General features: G+C 59.6%; 1 protein-coding gene across 5 annotated transcripts in view; it reads left to right on the top strand.

The window, feature by feature from the left end:
• STIM1 (stromal interaction molecule 1) overlaps window positions 1–17,834 on the top strand; it is a 70,518-nt gene extending 52,684 nt beyond the window's left edge. Inside the window, exons 10-15 of one of the 5 annotated variants that reach the window (XM_062488227.1) lie at window positions 68–91; window positions 951–1,051; window positions 1,780–2,015; window positions 4,126–4,206; window positions 7,133–7,520; window positions 15,112–17,834. In XM_062488227.1, the coding sequence (XP_062344211.1) occupies window positions 68–91; window positions 951–1,051; window positions 1,780–2,015; window positions 4,126–4,206; window positions 7,133–7,520; window positions 15,112–15,661 (1,380 nt within the window). In that variant the 3' untranslated portion in view covers window positions 15,662–17,834. The remainder of the gene's footprint in view (window positions 1–67; window positions 92–950; window positions 1,052–1,779; window positions 2,016–4,125; window positions 4,207–7,132; window positions 7,521–15,111) is intronic. The other 4 variants (XM_062488229.1, XM_062488226.1, XM_062488230.1 and 1 more) reach the window with 4 other exon arrangements.
• The last annotated feature ends 591 nt before the right edge of the window (window positions 17,835–18,425 follow it).

The following is an 18,425-nucleotide window of genomic DNA, read 5'->3' as shown; positions in this document are numbered from 1 at the left end:
CCTGCAGCCCTGGGAGCCTGGGGCAGGGATTGCTGCCCTGGGTACTCACGGGCAGGAGGATTTGGAGCTCTCAGCACAATCCCTGCTGCAGGTGAGGAGCACGCACAGGCAGCGAGTGAATCATCCCTGCATTCCCATCTGGGATTTGTGTGCCAGCCCTGAGGGACGAGCCCAGGGAGCTGCTGTGACTTGTCCTGGTCCCCATGGCCATGTGGAGCCAGCAGAGCTGGCAGGAGGGAAAATTCTGACTTAATCTGATTTGATTTGGAACATTTTAATATTCCAACAGTTTTCCTTTAGCTGTATCAGTTCTTTCATCCCCATCCTTGGCTTTCCTAAGTCCTAGGTCCATGCCAGTGGAGCTGGGAATGGGACAGCTGTGGGAGGAGATTTTAATTTTTGATACAATGACACAAACTCAACCTCAAACCAAAAATCTTCTTCAACCCATGCCCTGGGGTGTGTTTGGGGGTTATTCAGGAGGAGAGGAGCCAATGTGTGAGAGCCCTTCACTGAGTGAGGTACCTGCTTCATGGAATCATGGAGTGGTTTGGGTTGGAGAGACCTTCAAGTCCCCCTATTCCCTGAGCAGTGCCTGGGCCACCACTGCCCCATGTCCCCAGGTGCCACATGCACAGGGCTGTGACATCCCTCCAGGGGTGGGGATTCCAACTCTGCCCTGAAAGTTCTGCCTTTTCAGTTCAGTTCCCTCTGATTTTTGGGGAACTGGGAGAAGGGAGCATGAAATCCCCAACCTGCTCCTTGCTGCAGGTGAATCCCTCAGCCCAATGTCAGGGAGAACAGCACTCCTCAGGATCACCATTCCCACTGTCCCACATGTGTAGGCAGCTGCAGGGACTGTTCCTGTCTCAGCCCATCCAGGATGTCCATGGCCTGGAGGAGACTTCAGCTTGTCTTCTTCCTGTGACCTTTCTCTTTTGATATTCCAGGCTGAAAAGATCAAAAAGAAGCGAAACACCCTTTTTGGGACGTTCCATGTTGCTCACAGTTCCTCTCTGGATGATGTTGATCATAAAATCTTAACTGCAAAGTGAGTGTCTGCTCAACACCTCCCTCACCTCACCTCACCCCTGCCTCCCTCTTCATCCCTCCCCTGCCCCAGGCACTGTCCTCACCTCTGCAGGGCCTTTGGGACTCATTTGGCTGAAGTTCTGTTAATGACCTGGGCTTGGACTTGCTCCTCTTCATCAGTTACCTTCTGATTTTACCTGTGACAAACAAGGGATGACAGTTACATGGAGCAATTAAAAGTCCTGCCAAAATGAGGTTCCAGGAGGCTGCAGGATGCTTTAGGGATTGTCATAGGATGTTTGGGTTGGGGGGGACCTCAAATCCCACCTGTTCCCACCCCTGCCATGGCAGGGACACCTCCCACTGTCCCAGGCTGCTCCCAGCCCCAGTGTCCAGCCTGGAACTGGGCACTGCCAGGGATCCAGGGGCAGCCACAGCTGCTCTGGGAATTCCACCCTGTGCCAGGGCCTGCCCACCCTGCCAGGGAACAATTCCTAATTCCCAAGATCCCATCCAGCCCTGCCCTCTGGCCCTGGGAGCCATTCCCCCTTGTTATTTCCCCCGGATACTTCAGGTGGCGCTGCATTTTTAAATCGCATTATTTAAATTTAATTTTGAATTATTCTTGGAACGGGAATGAGAAGCGTCTCCAGTGTCAGGATCCACAGCTGGACTCCGTTCCAGGTGGTGGTCCAGGGGTGTTTTCCTTTCGCTGTCCCCATTGTCCCTGTGTGTCCCTGTCCCCAGACAAGCCCTGAGCGAGGTGACGGCGGCGCTGCGGGAGCGGCTGCACCGCTGGCAGCAGATCGAGCTGCTCTGCGGCTTCCAGATCGTCAACAACCCCGGCATCCCCTCGCTGGCCTCGGCCCTCAACATCGACCCGGGCTGGATGGGCACGCCCCGGCCCAACCCCTCCCACTTCATCATCACCGACGACGTGGATGACCTGGACGAGGAGCTGGTGTCACCCATGTCCATCCAGTGTACGCCAGGAGGGGAATGGGAATGGGGGAATGGAGAGCTCCTTGGGAATGGGGCTCTGGGAGCTCCCTGGGGCTTGGGGTCCCCTGGGAATGGGGGTTCCATGGAAATGGGGGTTCCATAGAAGTGGGGCTCTGAGAGCTCCCTGGAAATGGGGGTTCCATGGAACTGGGGCTCTGAGAGCTCCCTGGGGATTGGGGCCCCTGGGAATGGGGGTTCCATGGGAGTGGGACTCTAGGGGCTCCCAGGAATGGGGGCTGTGTCTGCTGGGCTTGGGGCTGTGACACAGAGCAGACCTGGATCTGTAGTTCACCTGCATCAGGAGGGATTAATTGATCCAAGTTGGGTTTTCCATGCCCAAAGAGCACAGCTGGTCCATCAGAGTCAGGAGCATTCCTAACAGGCCAGGCCCCACTGCTGGGGGAGTTTGGTTTGGAGCCTGTTAATTCCAGCAGAACCGGTCATTTAGGAATTGCTAATCATAGTTTCATTCTATGTGTGCTGCTCTGGTCAACTCAGTGATTTAAGCATTTACCAAAAAACCCCAACCAAAGGCATGGGTAGGCATGGCAGTGAGACAAGAAAAGGGATTATCCCCATGTCCCATTGGCCTGGGCACTTTTTTGGGTTTTCAAGGACTCAAAGCCACCCTCTCCTGAGGCACAGCAGGACCTGCACCCTGCACCATTGCAGCGGGAGCAGCAGTCTGCCAGCCTCAGTTCCCCAGCTCTGTGCAGGGCTTGGGGTCACCCTGGGCACTTCCTGTCCCTCTTTGTTGGGGACAAAGAGCAGCAGCTCCCAGAGTGGCTGTCCCTGCTCCACCAAGCCCAGATCCCACAGAGGGAGGGCTGATCATGGATCACCCTGTGGCTGTGACCCCCCCAGCTGCTGAGCTCCTGGCCTGGCGGACACTGTCACTGTCACCTTGTCTGCAGCAGCCTGGAGTCAGCCCTGGCTGCTGCTCCTGCCTTCAGCTGGCCCAGACCCTGCCTTGCTTCTCCCAAAAGGGCATTTTCCAAGAGAGACTGAGAGGGCTGAAGGGCAGTGACAGGGGCCTGGGGACACAGGAGCAGCACCTGGCCAGGGCACAGCCCCCTGATCTGGGCACTGCCACGGAATCATGGAATCACTGAGTGGCTTGTGTTGGAAGGACCTCAGAGCCCACCCAGTGCCACCTCTGCCAAGGCAGGGACAGCTCCCACTGTCCCAGGCTGTTCCCAGCCCCAGTGTCCAACCTGGAACTGGGCACTGCCAGGGATCCAGGGGCAGCCACAGCTGCTCTGGGAATTCCACTCTGGATGATTTAGTCCAAGCCAGGGCGGTTTGGGGGAGCAGGAGGGAGGAGCAGAAGGGTCTCAGGGCTGGCACCATGTGCTGCAGGAGGTGCCCTGTGTGCCAGGGCCACGTCCCCTGGGCCTGGGGCTTGGCTTTGGTGCTGGGGAGGTCCAGGGGCAGGTGCTGAGGGGGGCTCAGGACAGGGGCCAGGGGCAGGCAGAGCTTGGAGGCTTTGGGCAGTGCAGGAGGAGTGGGGGTGCCTGTTCCCTGCAGGAACTCTGCAGGTTTGGGGGCTGAGCCACATTTTGTGGGGTCAGGTGTTCTTGGGGACATCAAAACTTCAGGGAGTGGAGACCTCCTGCTCTTTGTCAGTACCAGTCACCATAAAATGGAGCTGGACATCCCTGATAAAGCCCTGGCACAGCCCCAGCTGGGCACTGCTGCTTGGGACAGTCCCAGGTGACCTGAGCACCTCAGCCAGGCCAGGTGTGAGCCTTCAGCCCTGATTTCAGCCTCAGCTTCTTCACACTGGAGTGACACATTCCCAGGGAGCACTTGCAGTTCCATCACCCCAGGGCTGGGCAGAGCCTGCCCACCCTCCTTACCACCTGCTGCCCTCCTGCCCCCATCCCTGCAGGTGACACACCCTGTACACTGGGCACCCCAATTCCCAAAGCAAGGGAGCCCCTCCCTGCAGGATTCTTTTCCTTTGTGTACAAGCCCTCAGGAGAGCAGTGCCAAGTTTCTGCTGCCCAGATGTGTTTCTGAGGACCTGTGGTGCTTCTCCCAGTAAATCCCATCTCTCTCTTTCCTGTTCCCACCTGGCTGCCCCCCCAGATGCAGCCTGGCTTTTTGGGCGCAGGTTCAGCGACCGCTCCTCGCTGTCCTCGGAGGATCAGTCCCTCTGGAAGTACCCTGGTTTGGTTCTCTTCAATTATATTTTCTTTTTTTTTTTTTTAATTCTGCCCTCTGGCCTTCTTCTGGACTAAAATACATCCACCAATTTTCTATCTTTCTGGCACGGAAACTAATGAATGTATCTGTCCTCACTGAGCCACCGCCACCTGTACTAACCCCAGGAAGAGTCTGGTGGGATGAAGAATCTCAGCTGCAGCTCCTGGGTGCAGTTAGGGAATCTGGAGGGTTGGACTCACTCCACTGTACCCCTGAGGTGGAGATGAAGGACCCAGTGAGGCCAGGAGGAGGTGACAGTATTCCCTGTCCTGTCCCACCTCCTTCCCTCCCCACAGGTGCTGTCGGTGCTGTGTTCCCTCAGAAGCCCTAAATAAACTGAGCAGTGCCACCTCTTAGGGAAACCTGTCCCCACTGGAAAGCAGTGCCACGGGGGTGGCACTCAGCCTCCTGGCCTTGGCTTCCTTTGGCAGCCTTCCCTTGGGGAGCACCGGCTGGGTGTGCCAGCCTCAAGCAGGGAGGGCTTTTCCTTGGGATGCTGGGCAGGGAATTTGGGGAATGCTGGTAAAATGTGTCTGGAGGGAAGTGGTGGGTCTGGGGAGCCAGGTCCCAGCCTGTGCTCCAGACCTTATTGCGGGGTAAGTTTTGGAGAAGGAGACCACAGAGGTGGGAAGTTCTGAGTTGGGAAATGAGGGGTGGAACACCAGGAAAAGAACAGGGAATCCACAGGGAAAAAAGAAACCCGCAGCAGAAACCCATCACCCCAGTGAATTACTCTGCAGTCAGATCCCTGTGAACCCTCCACAGTGAGATTCCCAAATTGGAATTGCAGCTCTGGAGCTGAAAAACAAAATCTTGCAATAGAAGGTGGATGGTATAAAATTCCAGGTTCATGGATGGGCACTGTAGGGAACAAGGAGCAGCAAACCTGAGCCGTGGGAAAGGCTGGGATTCACCTTGGGGGTGTGGAAACAGCCAAGTTGCCAGAATTACTCCTTCTTCCACTGGAAATGTGTCCCTGTGGCTCCTTCAGTCCTGAGTCATTCTGCCAGAGGAGCCTTGTGTGTCCAGCTGGGAGTTTCCAGAGCAGGGATTGCTGGTTCTTCCATTCCCAAAGGAGCTCTCCTCCTCCTCCATTTCTGAGCTTTCCTGTCTCTGCATCTTTTTAACCCATTTGTACATTAATTTCTTATGCACATAAGAAATCCTGAGCAATCCTGAACACCTTATCTCCTGCCAAGGGAGGAACATCTTGTATGGAATGGCAGCAAGGGGATGGAATGAAGCCAGCCTGGGCTTGGGATGGGGCTGCAGCCCTGGGATCCCGTTTTCCTTGGTGGAGGGGTACATTCCCAAGGCTCCAGGCAGGTGAAGGGGCCTGCCCTGGCTCTGGGGGTGACCCTGGGGCAGGTGTGGGGCACAGGCAGCTGCTCAGGGATTGCTGGGCTCCACTTCCAGCCAGGTGTGACCACAGGGCTGCAGAGATCCTGAGGAGCTGTGAAGGCAGTTCAGGAGCTGGTGCTGTGGCTCCAAAGGACATTTCCCATGTGGTTCCCCAAACCAGGGGGAATTGGCAACCAGAGGAGAATATATCTCAGGTTGATCAGTCACAGTGGTCATGGAACAGGCTGGGAGCAGGTGAGGCCACTCTAGGGCCAGAGTCACCAGTTCAGGCATGGAATAATCAGGCATGAAGGAATCAGGCATGAATCCTAGAAAGTCTGGGTTGGGAGGGACCTCAGAGCCCACCCAGTGCTCCCCCTGCCATGGCAGGGACACCTCCCACTGTCCCAGGCTGCTCCCAGCCCCAGTGTCCAACCTGGAACTGGGCACTTCCAGGGATCCAGGGGCAGCCACAGCTGCTCTGGGAATTCCACCCTGTGCCAGGGCCTGCCCACCCTGCCAGGGAACAATTCCTGCCCAGGATCTTCAACCCAAGTATTTTCGACCAACTTGGGAACTGCCCCATCCCTCTAAGAGCCCAAGGCCAGGTTGGACATTGGGGCTGGGAGCAGCCTGGGACAGTGGGAGGTGTCCTTGCCATGGCAGTGGTGGAATGGGATGGGATTTAAGGTCCCTCCCAACCCCACCCCTATATGATTCCGTGCTGCTTCTGGTGCTGCCCCTGCACAGCGATGCTGCAGACCAGCAGAGCTGAGCTCTGGGACTGGAGCTTCAGGTGCCAACACTGACCTGCTCACATGGGGCTCCTGCTTTGGACTCTGAAGGTGCCACCCAGGCAGCAGGGCTGGAGCTGTGAGATGTCTGTAAGGGTGGAATGACCCTGGAAGTGCCTGGTTTTGGCTCTCCAGGAGCAGGGTGTGGCTCCAGGGGGGATGAATCACTGCACCCATTCTGGGTCAGGCAAGATGCTCAGATAAGGTGTTCAGAGGCACCTACATCAGCAATGCTGGACTTTTCCATGGGCTGGGCATTAATCCAGCATGTTCAGCACCAGCTTCAAGCTGCTTCTGCATTAAACAGGCCTTAACTGCTGGCACGAGGTGGGACAGTGCTGGTGGCACAGGGGCAGTGGGGTGGTGCTGCAGGGATGGTGCCAGTGGGATGGTGCTGGTGGGACTGGAATGGTGCCAGTGTGGTGGTGCTGCTGTGATGGTGCTGGTGGGACGGGGATGGCGGGACAATGCCAATGGGACAGTGCCAGTGGGATGGTGCCAATGGGACAGGGATGGTGGGACAGTGCCAGTGGGATGGCACCAGTGGGACAGGGATGGTAGGACAGTGCCGGTGTGACAGTACCAGTGTGATGGCACCGGTGGGACGGTGCCGGTGGGATGGCACTGATGGGATGGCACCAGTAGGACAGGGATGGTGGGACAGTGACAGTGGCATGGCACCGGTGGGAGGGGTGGCGCTGGCAGAGCTCCGCGGCCCAGGCCGTGCCCTCACCCCGTCCCGTGTCTCGTTGCAGCTCCGGCCTTGCCCAGCACAGTCCGGCAGCGCCTGGTGGAGCCGCAGCACGGCCACGGATCGCAGAGGTTGGTAGAGGGTCCCGTGCCGGGGCAGCCCGAGCCCGGCGCCGCGGCCCCGGCGCGGCCGGGCCGAGTGTCCCTGCGCCGAATGCACAGCCTGAGCTCCGGACAGTCCTTCAGCTGCGACCCGCCCGGCTCCAGCCCATCGCCTGCCTCCACCTCCTGCACCTCCTGCTCCTCATCCACCACCACCGCTGCTCCTGCTTGCCATGTCCACCCTATCTATTACCATCACACCACCTCTTATTTCCTCCAGATGGATTCCATCCCCGACCTGCCCCCTCCTGATGTCACCTCTGGAGTTCGCTGTCGCACTGGGAGCTTTGGGTATATTGCTGTTTCTTTTCTAGCTGCCTCCTGCCTGCTGTGCCTCACAGCTGACGCTTGCTGGGGTGCTCTTTCTCTCGCATTCCTCCTGCCCTTTTCTTTCGGGCCTTTATTCCGTGATTTACCCGCTTTTGTTCCTTCCACTGCTCTCCCGAGCTCCTCTAAGGAGGATTCCCTGGGCCGTTCCCACACCCACGAGTTCAGTGGGGGCATTCCCAAGGCGCTCTGCTGTTGTTTTACTGGAGCTGACAAATGAGAATTCCCAGGTGCTCGGCATTCCCTAAACAAGGGGATGTGAGGAGGTGACAGAACTGACCACCAAACCTGACCTGATTTGAAGCCTGGACCTCCTTGGGTCCCCACAAGTGAATTGCAAACAGAATATGATGGGTGGGGACCTGGAGGTAGCAGTTTGAGAAATTTGGGATGGTTTTCAGAGGTGCTAGGGTGGCAGTTCAGGAATGTGTTGTGGAATGACCCAGCCTCTGGTCTGGTAGGGATGAGGAATGGGGGGCTTTGGATGTCAAAGAGGGAATTGGAGCTGCTTTTGTTGGCTGTAGCTTGGTCCCTTTCAGTTGGCTCTTTGGAGAGCTGGCACATCCTAGGGACTGGTTATCCTCCATCCCTAAATCCCAGTTATCTTCCATCCTAATCCCAGAACTGTCCCAGTTCACTGTGCTGGTGACAGGGAGGAGCAGGAATCCTGCCTGGTGCTCCAGGGGGCCCTGACAGGAGTCAAGTGTGTGTGGTGTGTCCCAAACACAGGATCAGGTTCCTCAGGTGGCTCTCACCTGAGTGAGACCCCACACGGCCCCCTCCCATGGGGTCAGGGGTGCAGCCAGTGCCCAGGTGTTGTGTCCCTGCAGGTGTGGGATCCCCTGGATCAGTGGGATGTGTGCTCTGGCCTCAGGTGTCCCAGGCACTCCCTGCAGGCAGTGGGAAGGCTGTGATGAACCAGGGAGTCCTGTCCCTGCCAGGTGCTGCCTGTGGCCCTGGACAGCTCATTCATTCCATTTCTGTTCCATGCTTTCTCCATGGCAAAATTAAAAACAGTCTGCTAATCCTCAGTATTGGGGAGCAGACTGCTGGGAGAAGACTGAAGTCTCTGCGTGAGGCAGAGGATGGGGAAATGTCCTTCCACCATTGTTTCTCCAGGCAGGGAATCATTCCCAGTCACATCTTCACCCATCCCAGCATGCTGTCCCATTATCCCCTTACCTGTGGGTGCCTCTGCGCTCTGGTGCTGGGATCTCTCCTGGCCTTGTTCAGAGTCTCTGGTTTGGGTGTTCCACCCCATCCCTGCCCCTGTGTCTCAGAGCTGAGCAGCCCCAGGCACATTCTGGAGTCTGGAGTACCGAGGAGGAAATTCCTGCACCTGCTCCACAAGGGAGAATTAAAGAGCAGCATCTCAGTTAATTCAGTAATGCTTGGTTGGGGATGATGAGAAGCAGAGTAATTAATTAACTCCTACCAGTGGGAACTCAATTGCCGCTGTCCCAGTTGGACTGGTAAAAGCTGGGAATGCTACTGGTCCCTGCTTCCATTGCCTCCCTGACTCTGCAGGAGGGAGGGCTCATCCCTGGGCTCATGTTCTGTGTCCTAAAGAGCTGTTTAAATGTGATTTATTTCCACCTGAGGCCTATTACACACAGAATTCCTGCCCAGGACAAAGCCCGAGTCCCTGCAGACCCCCTGAGAGTGGCAGAGGGAAATGGGATCCAGTGTGGGGAGGGAAGAGGATGGTACCAGAGGTTGTTAGGAGGAAATAAGTGGGGTCAGAGCCCAGCTGGTCACCGCTGGGTGCCAGCAGGACTGTCCCCTCCCTGCTGCCCTGGCAAAGCCCAGCCAGTGATGCAGAAGGAGTCAGAACCTCCCACCTGGGATTTGCTCCAGCTGCAGCACAGCAGGCAGCTCCCCCCATCTCATCCACCCCTGCTCAACCCAGCAGCAGAAATGCAGAGTTGGGTGCCCAGAGATGAGGTTTTGTCGTTGTTAATTGTTTTATCCAACTGCATCATTAGCAGATGCTGCTTTGGTGCACCCCCAAAAGCGCCGCTGCGGGGCCAATGGATTGCTGCTCCTCCCTGACACCCCCACTCCTGGAGCCTTTCCATGCATCCCTGGAGCTCCACAGCCACAGGGGAGGCTCAGAAACTTCCAGGGAGTCACTCCAAGCAGCAGAGCAGAGCCCCAAAGATCCCTGGCTCCCCTGGTAGGAGGAATGTGCCACCCCGATGGCTGCTGGAGCTCTTTTAGCCTCTGCTGCATCCAGCAGAGCCGAGGCTGGGCAGAGCTCACAGGGGAAGCCTCTCCAAGGAACTGCCCCCTGAGCAAGGCTGGGGGTCACTGTCTCCAGAGTCCTGCTGGGCTTACCCTGACAGGGAGCCCTCCCTCACCTCCTCACTCTTTGCTTCTCTTTTGCAATTGGCTTCAGAGGATCCGGCACCAATAAGGTCAGAGCGGCTCCGGAGGCGGCTGCGGGCTCGGGGGGTCCCCGGGGGAAGAGGGGCTGGGGGGCTGTGTGTGCACAGAGGTTTGTGCTGCCATTGCCTGCCTCAGGGGGATCAGACTGATGGAGGTGGGAGTGCAGCACCAAATCCCCACTGCCAGGCCCTTCTCCCAGCGGGAAGGGAGGCGGCAGCCAAAGCTCAGGGAAGGGACAGAGTCAGGAATGCAGGGGAGTGAGGAACTCACAGCTCCTGCAGGGTGTTGGGTTTATGTTGAGGCTGTGCCAAGCTCGGCCCCACAGCAAATTTGGGTGTTTGTCTAAAGAAAAGCCTTGGTCCCTGGTGCCACATGCACAGAGCCTAGCAGCCAAGGGTGCTCCGAGAGCCTGGCACAGAGGGGTGATGCAGGAGGGCTCTGTGGCTGCTGGGGCATAGCCAGGGCAGCTCCTGGGCTGTGCTGGGCTGGGGAAAAAAAGGAGTTTGTTCTCCATTCTCCTGCTCCTCCTCCACTCCTATGCTTCCTGTACCCCAGGCTTTCCTTATTCCATGCTTTGCTCTCTGCTTCTTTTGTTTGCCATCCCCATCTCCTCTCCCTCCCTCCCTCCCGGCTCGGGTGGATCCTGGTGGGGTGGGGTGGGAGGAGGCACAGGAGGAAGCAGATCCGTGGTGCCTTAGGCAGGTGAGCGCTGCCAGGAGCTCTGTGGGGGTGGTGGGAGTGCCTGGATCCATGGAAAAGAGCGGGGAGCACTGCTGGATGGAGGAAGGCTCTGGCTCCCAGGTGTTTCCCTGTCTGGTTGCTGCTCTGTGGTTGGTAGGAGGGATGAGCTGTCAGGGCTCCTGCTGCTCTGCAGAAACACTTCCTCTGATCCCTTCCTGGGATCCCATCAAGGCCAGCCCTGCCCTGGGATAGCTTTGCCTCTTGAAAATGTGCTGTAATGGTTCAGGAGCATAATTCTCATGGAAACGCGTGGGATACAGGCCAGGCCTTGGCTGAGCCTCATCCAGGGTGATGGCAGTATCCTGGGAATGCTCTTTCCTCCCTCTTGTCCTGCCATGGACTCTGGAGTGGCCACTCCTCTGGCTTCTCTGTCCCAGCCAGTGTGATCCCAGGAATCCTGTCCCTGCTGTTGTGCTCCTCCTTGTGGGAACTACCAGGAAAAAGCTCATTTGAGGCTGAAGAAACTCCCAGAAGTTCCTGGCCATTGGTGTTCGGCTCCCAAAATCAGCCCGTGGGTGCCACAGTAGGAATGCAGGAGGTGCCTGTGCCAGGTGTCCTGGTCTGTGGGGTGTCCCTGGGGCTGTCCCTGCCGTGGTGGGTGTTGTGTCCTGTGTGCAGGAATGTCCCCAGAGCCTGGCACAGCAGGGTGGGCACTGCTGCTGCTCTGGTGGGTGCTGCTGTCCCCTGCTCTTCCCTGTGTCCTTTAGGAATGTTACAGCTGGACAGATTGTGTATGAGCAGAGTTGGAATATTTGGGAGTTGTGTTCTCTTGTTCATCAGCTCCTGCAGTCCCCTCAGGTGAACCCAGAGGGGCAAACTGGGGCTCCAGTGAGGTGGAACTCATGTGGTGCATCCAGTCCAGAGCCCAGGATCTCAGAGAACAGCCACACCAGGAGTAGGGACAGGGACCCCCAGCCCCTGTGCTGCAGGGAGGGCAGTCCCAGGAGGTGACACAGTGGCTGTGGTGGCACCGAGGCCCTGCCCTGTCCTGTCCCACCTCCCAGCAGGACCAGCTGTCCTGGGATCAGGTTCCCAGGCTCTCCATCTGCTGCTGTCATGTACTCCTCAGGCTGCCAGGATTGCTTTGGTCCCTGCTGCATTGGCACCTGCAGGGCCTGCAGCAGAGGGAGCAGCTCTCCAGGACCCAGCCAGGAACACTTGCCCTCCTCACACATCCTGGAAGTCTCATCAGTGGAAAGAAATCCATTTTTTGCTCTCTTTGCTGCTCTCTGGCTGTTCTAAAGGATTTCTATCACCGACCCTCACCCGGATGGTTCCTGTGGGGCTGTGGCAGCCAGAAGGGTTGGGTTGGATTTCCTGGAAGAGAAGATTCTCTGGTGGAGCTGGGACCCTGACGGTGAAGGGAGCGGGTGTTGCTGTGCCCCCATCCCCAGCCAGGGCACGCTGGGCCCCTCGGGGCTCTCCCAACTCCTCCATGAGCCGGGTCTGGAGTAAGCACTGCATTCCTGCCAGGATCTCATCCTGCCAGGATCTCATCCTGCCTGTCTCTGATCCTAGCTCTGACCAGCACCATTCCCATGCCAAGGCTCTGCCCCACAGCCTCGTCCTTCTCCCAGCTCTGCTGGGCCCCAGTGCTGGCACTGGGCTGGTGCCACCCCCTGCAGCCAAAGTCTGCTTTGTTTTCCTGGAAAGGGGGCACTTCCCAGGGACTTGTGGAGGAGATAAACCTCTGGAAGTGGGTGTTCTACCCACTCAGCATCTCAGCATGTGAGGTGGGGGCTTCTGCCTCCTTCCCTGGGAGAGGAGTGTCCAGGCAGGAATTCCCAGCAGAAACCCCCCTTGGCAGGTGTGGTGAGCCATGAGCAGGAGATTCCTGAATTCCTTGAGGGAGCTGGAGGTTGTGGTGGCAGTGACATTCCATCTGCAGGTACTGGCAGCACCCTGAGGTGGCCCAGGCCAGGTGTGGGGGTGTGTCCTTGTTTTGGGAGTGGGCTGCAACACCCCACTGTGTTCCATGGCTGCTGCTGTTCCCAGTTATCCCAATTAGTTATCCCAGTGCCAGCCATGGGCCACCAGCCGTGACGGTGACCTTGTGCAGGATCCGCTGGTGGCCCTGGGAGTTTGGTATCCCCACACGTGTGATCCATGGCACTTGTGTCCCTTGGAGGGGCTCCAGCTGCTGGCTCAGAATAGCCAGGATTTCACACCCCAGGATTGTTCCGTTCTCCCGGATGCTCACCCGGGATGCAGCTCCAAGTGCAAGGACAAGGACAATGCCAGCAGTGCTGGGGGAGAGGAGAGCTGACAGGTGTTCTCCAGAGCTGGAGCTGAGGTGTTCTTCAGAGCTGGACTCCCCCAGCAGATGAACAACTGGACCCCAGGCACCCACGGGGTCTGTGGTTCCCTTGTCCTCTGTGTTCCTGTGGAGCTGCTGAACGAGGGCCCAACTGTTCCATGGGTTCTGTTAAAGGAATGCACTTGTTCCAGTACAAGGAGAATGTTCTGGGCCTATCTGACCTCCCTGTGCCAGGACTGCAGCCTGTGCAGAGCAGTGAGCAATGCCTTCCTGAAGGGCCAGGGCTGGGACCAGCACTGGGAAACCTCAGTGACAGGGACACTGGGAGCCAGGACAGCCCCACACTGCCATGACACAGAGTTGGGGGCTGTGTCACACCCTGCAGGGAGGGATGGGGCATGCAGAGGCACCTGCACAGCCTGGAGAGCTGGGACCGTGCCAAGCTCTGCAGCTCAGCAGGACCAAGGACAACGTCCTGCACCTGGGCCAGGGCAAGCCCAGCACAAAGAGCCTGGGGAGAATGGGCTGGGAGCAGCCCTGGGGACAAGGAGCAGCCTTGGGGACAAGGAGCTGGGCAGTGCTGGGGGAAGCTTCACGGGCCCTGTGCCCTGGGCTGGTCCCACAGTGTGGGCAGCAGGAGAGGGATTGGGATTCTGCCCCTCTGCTTTGCTCAGGTGAGACCGCACCTGCAGATCTGGCCTTACGTAGGGAAAGGAGCTGGAGCTGCTGGAGAGAGCCCAGAGGAGGCACGGAGCTGCTGCAGGGCTGGAGCCCCTCTGGAGCCAGGCTGGGAGAGCTGGGGGTGCTCGCCTGGACAGGAGAAGGATCCAGGGAGAGCTCAGAGCCCCTGGCAGGGCCTGAAGGGGCTCCAGGAGAGCTGGACAGGGACTGGGGACAAGGCATGGAGGGACAGGACACAGGGAATGGCTTCAAAGTAGGACTGGATGGGATACTGGGAATCAGGAATTGTTCCCTGGCAGGGGCTGGGATGGAATTCCCAGAGCAGCTGTGGCTGCCCCTGGATCCCTGGCAGTGCCCAAGGCCAGCTTGGACACTGGGGCCGGGAGCAGCCTGGGACAGTGGGAGGTGTCCCTGCCATGGCAGGGGTGGGATGGATGATCCTCATGGTACCTTCTCACCCAAACCAGTCTGGGATTCCTGAACGTCTCCTGCCTGGACACCTCCACAGGTGCCAGCTGTGTTGAAGGGGGTTTCCCATGTGTTGGTGCCTCCAGGCTGATGTTGATGGTGGTGCCCTAGGAGATGATCTGGGGGCTCCTCGTGCAGTGCCAGGTTTGGTGACCCGTGTGCAGGGGTCAGTGCCAGGAGCAGAGATCGGGGGGCTCCAGGGCGAGGGACAGGTCAGCACCTCCCATCTCCTCTCCCTCGCTCTCGCTTCTCTTCCCCTTGCTCCTTTCCTTTCCATTCGCCTCCCATTCCGCTCCCCCTTCCCGTGCTTGGGACAGAGCTGGGACCCCTGACCCCCCCCCCCCACTGTCCGGGCATCCTGGCACCTGCCAGGTGCCGTGGGGCCAGCAGCCATCCGGGCTGTGACTTTGTCACGTCCCGGTGCTCCTGCCTCCCACTCTCTGGAGCGCGGCTCCGGGAGCCGCTGTGGCCCCTTCGGCCGTCACCGGCAGGCACAGGCTGGGCACAAACCACTGCGGCGGGGCTGGCCATGGCTTCGTGTGGGGATGCCCAACCTCCAATTCCTGCCGCCGGGATTCGAGGTTGGCACCGGCTGAGCCGGGCAGGGGGCGCGGGGCACGCACGGATGCGGCGAGGGCTGGGGGAGCCTCCAGGGAACCTGAGGGGACACCGAGCTTGGGGTGAGCTGGGAGCACTCTGGGGTCCCGCTGGGACCCACGGGGAGGGGCGGGCCTCCAGCCCGGTCCCGGATATGTACTATATATTTTATATCTATTATATATTACGTGTGTATTTGTGTGCTCGCTCCCCCCAGCTGCTCGGGGTGCTGGCGGTGGGTGAGCCCCGTGCTGACCATCGCTGACGCTGAGGGGCAGAGCCAGGGGCGGGGTGGGCAGGGGCTCAGTGCCGGCCTCTCTGCGGGGTCCCTGGGGGTCCCCTCGCCCCCTCAGCCGCCGCTCCCATCCGTGTGTGCGGGGCCGGGCCGGCACTGACGCCCTTCTCTCTGTCCCTCCACCGCAGAGATTTAACTCGCTGCGACTCCGACTCCTCCATCCCGCACCTGAGCGACCACCAGCGCATCCCCAGCTCGGCGCCCAAGCTGCTGGCTGCCCGGCCCACGCTGCTGACCAGGTCCATGGAGGAGGCCGTGCCCGTGGCCCCGGGCCCCGCCGTGCCCACCCCCAACGGCGGCAGCCGGCACGGGGAGCCCCCCGCCCTGGCGGCTTTGCAGGAGCGGCTGCCCGAGAGCCCCATGGTGATGAAGAAGATGATGATGGTGAACCACGGCATGGAGAAGTCCTCCAGCCTGGGGGAGATCAGCCACCCGACGGCCGGCAAGCCCAGCCACTCGGATTCGTCGCGGTCTCACAGCCCCAGCTCCACCGAGCCCGACACCCCCTCCCCCATCTCTGACTGCCGGCCCAGCGGCGCCAGGAACACCCGCATCCCGCAGCTGGCCGCCAAGAAGAGCCCGGGGGACGAGGACAGCAGCCTCACGGGCGACGAGGTTGACCCCGGCCAGAGCAAGAAAAAGTTCCCCCTAAAGATCTTCAAGAAGCCCAAGAAGTAGGGGAGGCGGGGGGGGAGGACACCCCCGGACGCGTCCCCGCCGGGCCCGGGGCCGGCTGTGCCCCGGCACCCCCGCACCCCGAGTCACCCCCAGCGCCGGCACGGCAGGAGCTATTTAAACTTATTTATTTCCTCATCTCCGAGACGAAAAAGCTGCGAGGCCGCCGGCTCCCCCGGGAGAAGAGCCGCCCCTGCCCTTCCCTCCCATCCCCTCCCTCCGCCCGCTGCGGTCCCGGCTTTGCTGTGCATGGCTTCCAGTTACTCCTGCTCCGCTCAGCCACGCGGCCTTTGGGTTTGGTTTCAATGTGGTTTTATTTTATTTTTTATTTTAATTTTATTTTTTATTGTTGTTATTGATTTGTTTTCCTGCCTCCTCCAACTTTTGCACAGGCCGATGGAGGGTCGGGGCTGCTCTGCTCCCCCCGGGGTGACTCCGGTCGCAGCGGTTCTCCCTCATTTCTCCGAGTCACTTTTCCTCCCCGGCCCCCTCGGCCGCGCCCCTGGGAAGGGGATCCCGTCCTGAGCAGCTCTGGCTACGCAGGAGCAGGGGAGGGCTCTACCCTTGCCGGTACTTGTGTGCTCCCGGTCCCCTCGGGGGGCTCGGGGGACGGGGCTGTCCCCACACTGCTCTGCCCGGTGGCCAGGGAAGGTGGGGACACGGGGAGGGGGGAGCCCGTCCCTGTCCCCAGATTTATTTCCAGTCCCCTGCACTCCGCCGGACCTGCCGTGCCCCCGGCTGGGGACCCTGGTGACGAGGAACAGTGAGAGAAGGGCCATCCCTGGGGGTGTTGGTGCCGGGTCCAACCACCACAAACACACCAAGAGCAGGGGGCTCCCGGGAGCAGGGCCCTTCCCCTGTCCCCTCTGTCCCCGTGTCCCTGTCCTGGCTGGGCAGGGCCGGAGGGAGGGACCAGGACACGGGGGGTTCCGCAGGGCAGGGGACAGGCTGTGCCCGGGTGGCAGGACCGTGACAGAGTCCTCCCCTGGAGCAGGCCGTGTGCTGGGGGCTCTGTGCCCTCCCGAGGGATGCAGGAGACTCCCACAGGCAGGGTCCCCCTTGCCCTGAGGCCTGACGCTGGGGTGTCCCCTGTTGTGTCCCCGGCTGTGCCAGCCCGTGCCCGCTGCCAGCGCAGCCTGACCCAGCTCTCGGCCCGTCCTCAGCCGCTCCCAGGGGCTCTGCCGTCCTCCCTCAGCACACTGTGGGTCACATCCTGCTGCTCACAGCCCCTGCCTCACCGCGGGGTGTCCCCCATCACAGCCCTGGCTACTGAGCAGCGGCTGTGGCCGAGTCCCACTCCCTCCTGGGGCTGAGCCTGGCCTGAGGGACGAGCCCTGCTCCATCCCTGTGTCCTGCCCTATCCCAGGGCTGAGCCCTGCTCCACCCCCTTGCCCCCCTCTCCCAGCTCCTCCAGGAGCATCCCCCAGTCCTGGGGCTGCCAGGGGAGCCCCTTGCCCCCCTCCCACCCCACTCGAGGCAGTTCCCTGGCACCACAAGACCCCTGAGCCCAGGGTCCCTGTCCCCACCACCCTCTCTGTCCCCATCCCACACATCCTGGGGGTGGGGAGGGGGCTGCTCCTGCCGAAGCAGAGGAGGATGCACGATGGGGGGAGGAAGAGGAGGCCGGGCAGAGGCCCCGGGGCCTTGCTTTATGTCAGAGTAATATATTTGTGTCTTGACAATTCAGGAAGGGCTACAAAGGTGTTTTTTGTACCGTAGGTGGGAGTTAAACAATTTCACTGTTGCTTTGGGATAAGTGAAAAATTCCTGTCAATGACTTCAAGTGCCTGCATTTCCCTGGGGACGGGGGGGACACGCTTGGTCCCACAGCCAGGGCTGCTGCCTGGGCACCCCAATTCCTGGGCACCCTGATTTGTGGGCACCCCAATTATGTGGGCACCCTGACTTGTGGGCACCCCAATTCGTGAGCACACTGATTTGTGGGCACCCCAATTCTGGGGGCACCCCACTGTCAGGGGGCTTGGCAGGGTTGGGGCCAGAGCTGCTTGTGGTGGCAGAGACCTGTGGATGCTTCTGGAGAAGGGGTTGGGGATCCACCAACTGTTGACGCATCTGCCAACTCTTGATTTAAGGTGGTTTTTTGTTTTTGTTTTTTTTTTTTTTTGTCATTTCATAAAACTTTTCAATCCAATAAAGCATGTAGTCTATTTTACGAGCTGCTGGCTGCTGCTGTCTTCTTCCAGCCCTTCCCAGGCTTCCAGCACAGAGGGATCGGGGCATTGGGTGCCTGCTGGGGATGTGGTCCTGGCCAGGTCACTGGGGACAGAGGGACAGCTCAGCTCCCCCCTGCACCAGGGCCCTGCAATCGTCCTCACCCATGGGAATTGGATCACAGCTCCACAGGCACAGTGGGCACGGGGCTGGATCCAGCCTGGGGTCATCCTGCCATTGCCACTGCCATGGGGACACTGCTGCGACAGGGACGGGGACAGGCAGCCACCTCCAAACCACTTCAAGAGATGTGACAGCTCCGTGGGCAGCGGGTCCTGCTCACAGAGTCACCCAGAAACACCTCTGAGGTGCAGGACGCTTCCAAAAACAATGGAATACACTGGGGTCAGTGCCTGGCATCTGCCGGGGTGTGGGATGGTGATGGCACCAGAGGAGCAGCAGCCATGCCATGGGATGTGCCCCCAGTGTTCCCTCTCCAGGGCGCTGACATCTCCATCTCCACACACCCTGTCTCACCAACACCCTTCTGAAGGACATCTGCTCCCTGCAGCCTCAGCCTGCCCACATTTACCCT

Source organism: Cinclus cinclus, chromosome 2, assembly GCF_963662255.1.
Source record: "Cinclus cinclus chromosome 2, bCinCin1.1, whole genome shotgun sequence".
Taxonomy (NCBI): Eukaryota; Metazoa; Chordata; class Aves; order Passeriformes; family Cinclidae; genus Cinclus; species Cinclus cinclus.
This window is presented reverse-complemented; position numbering and strand designations above follow the sequence as displayed.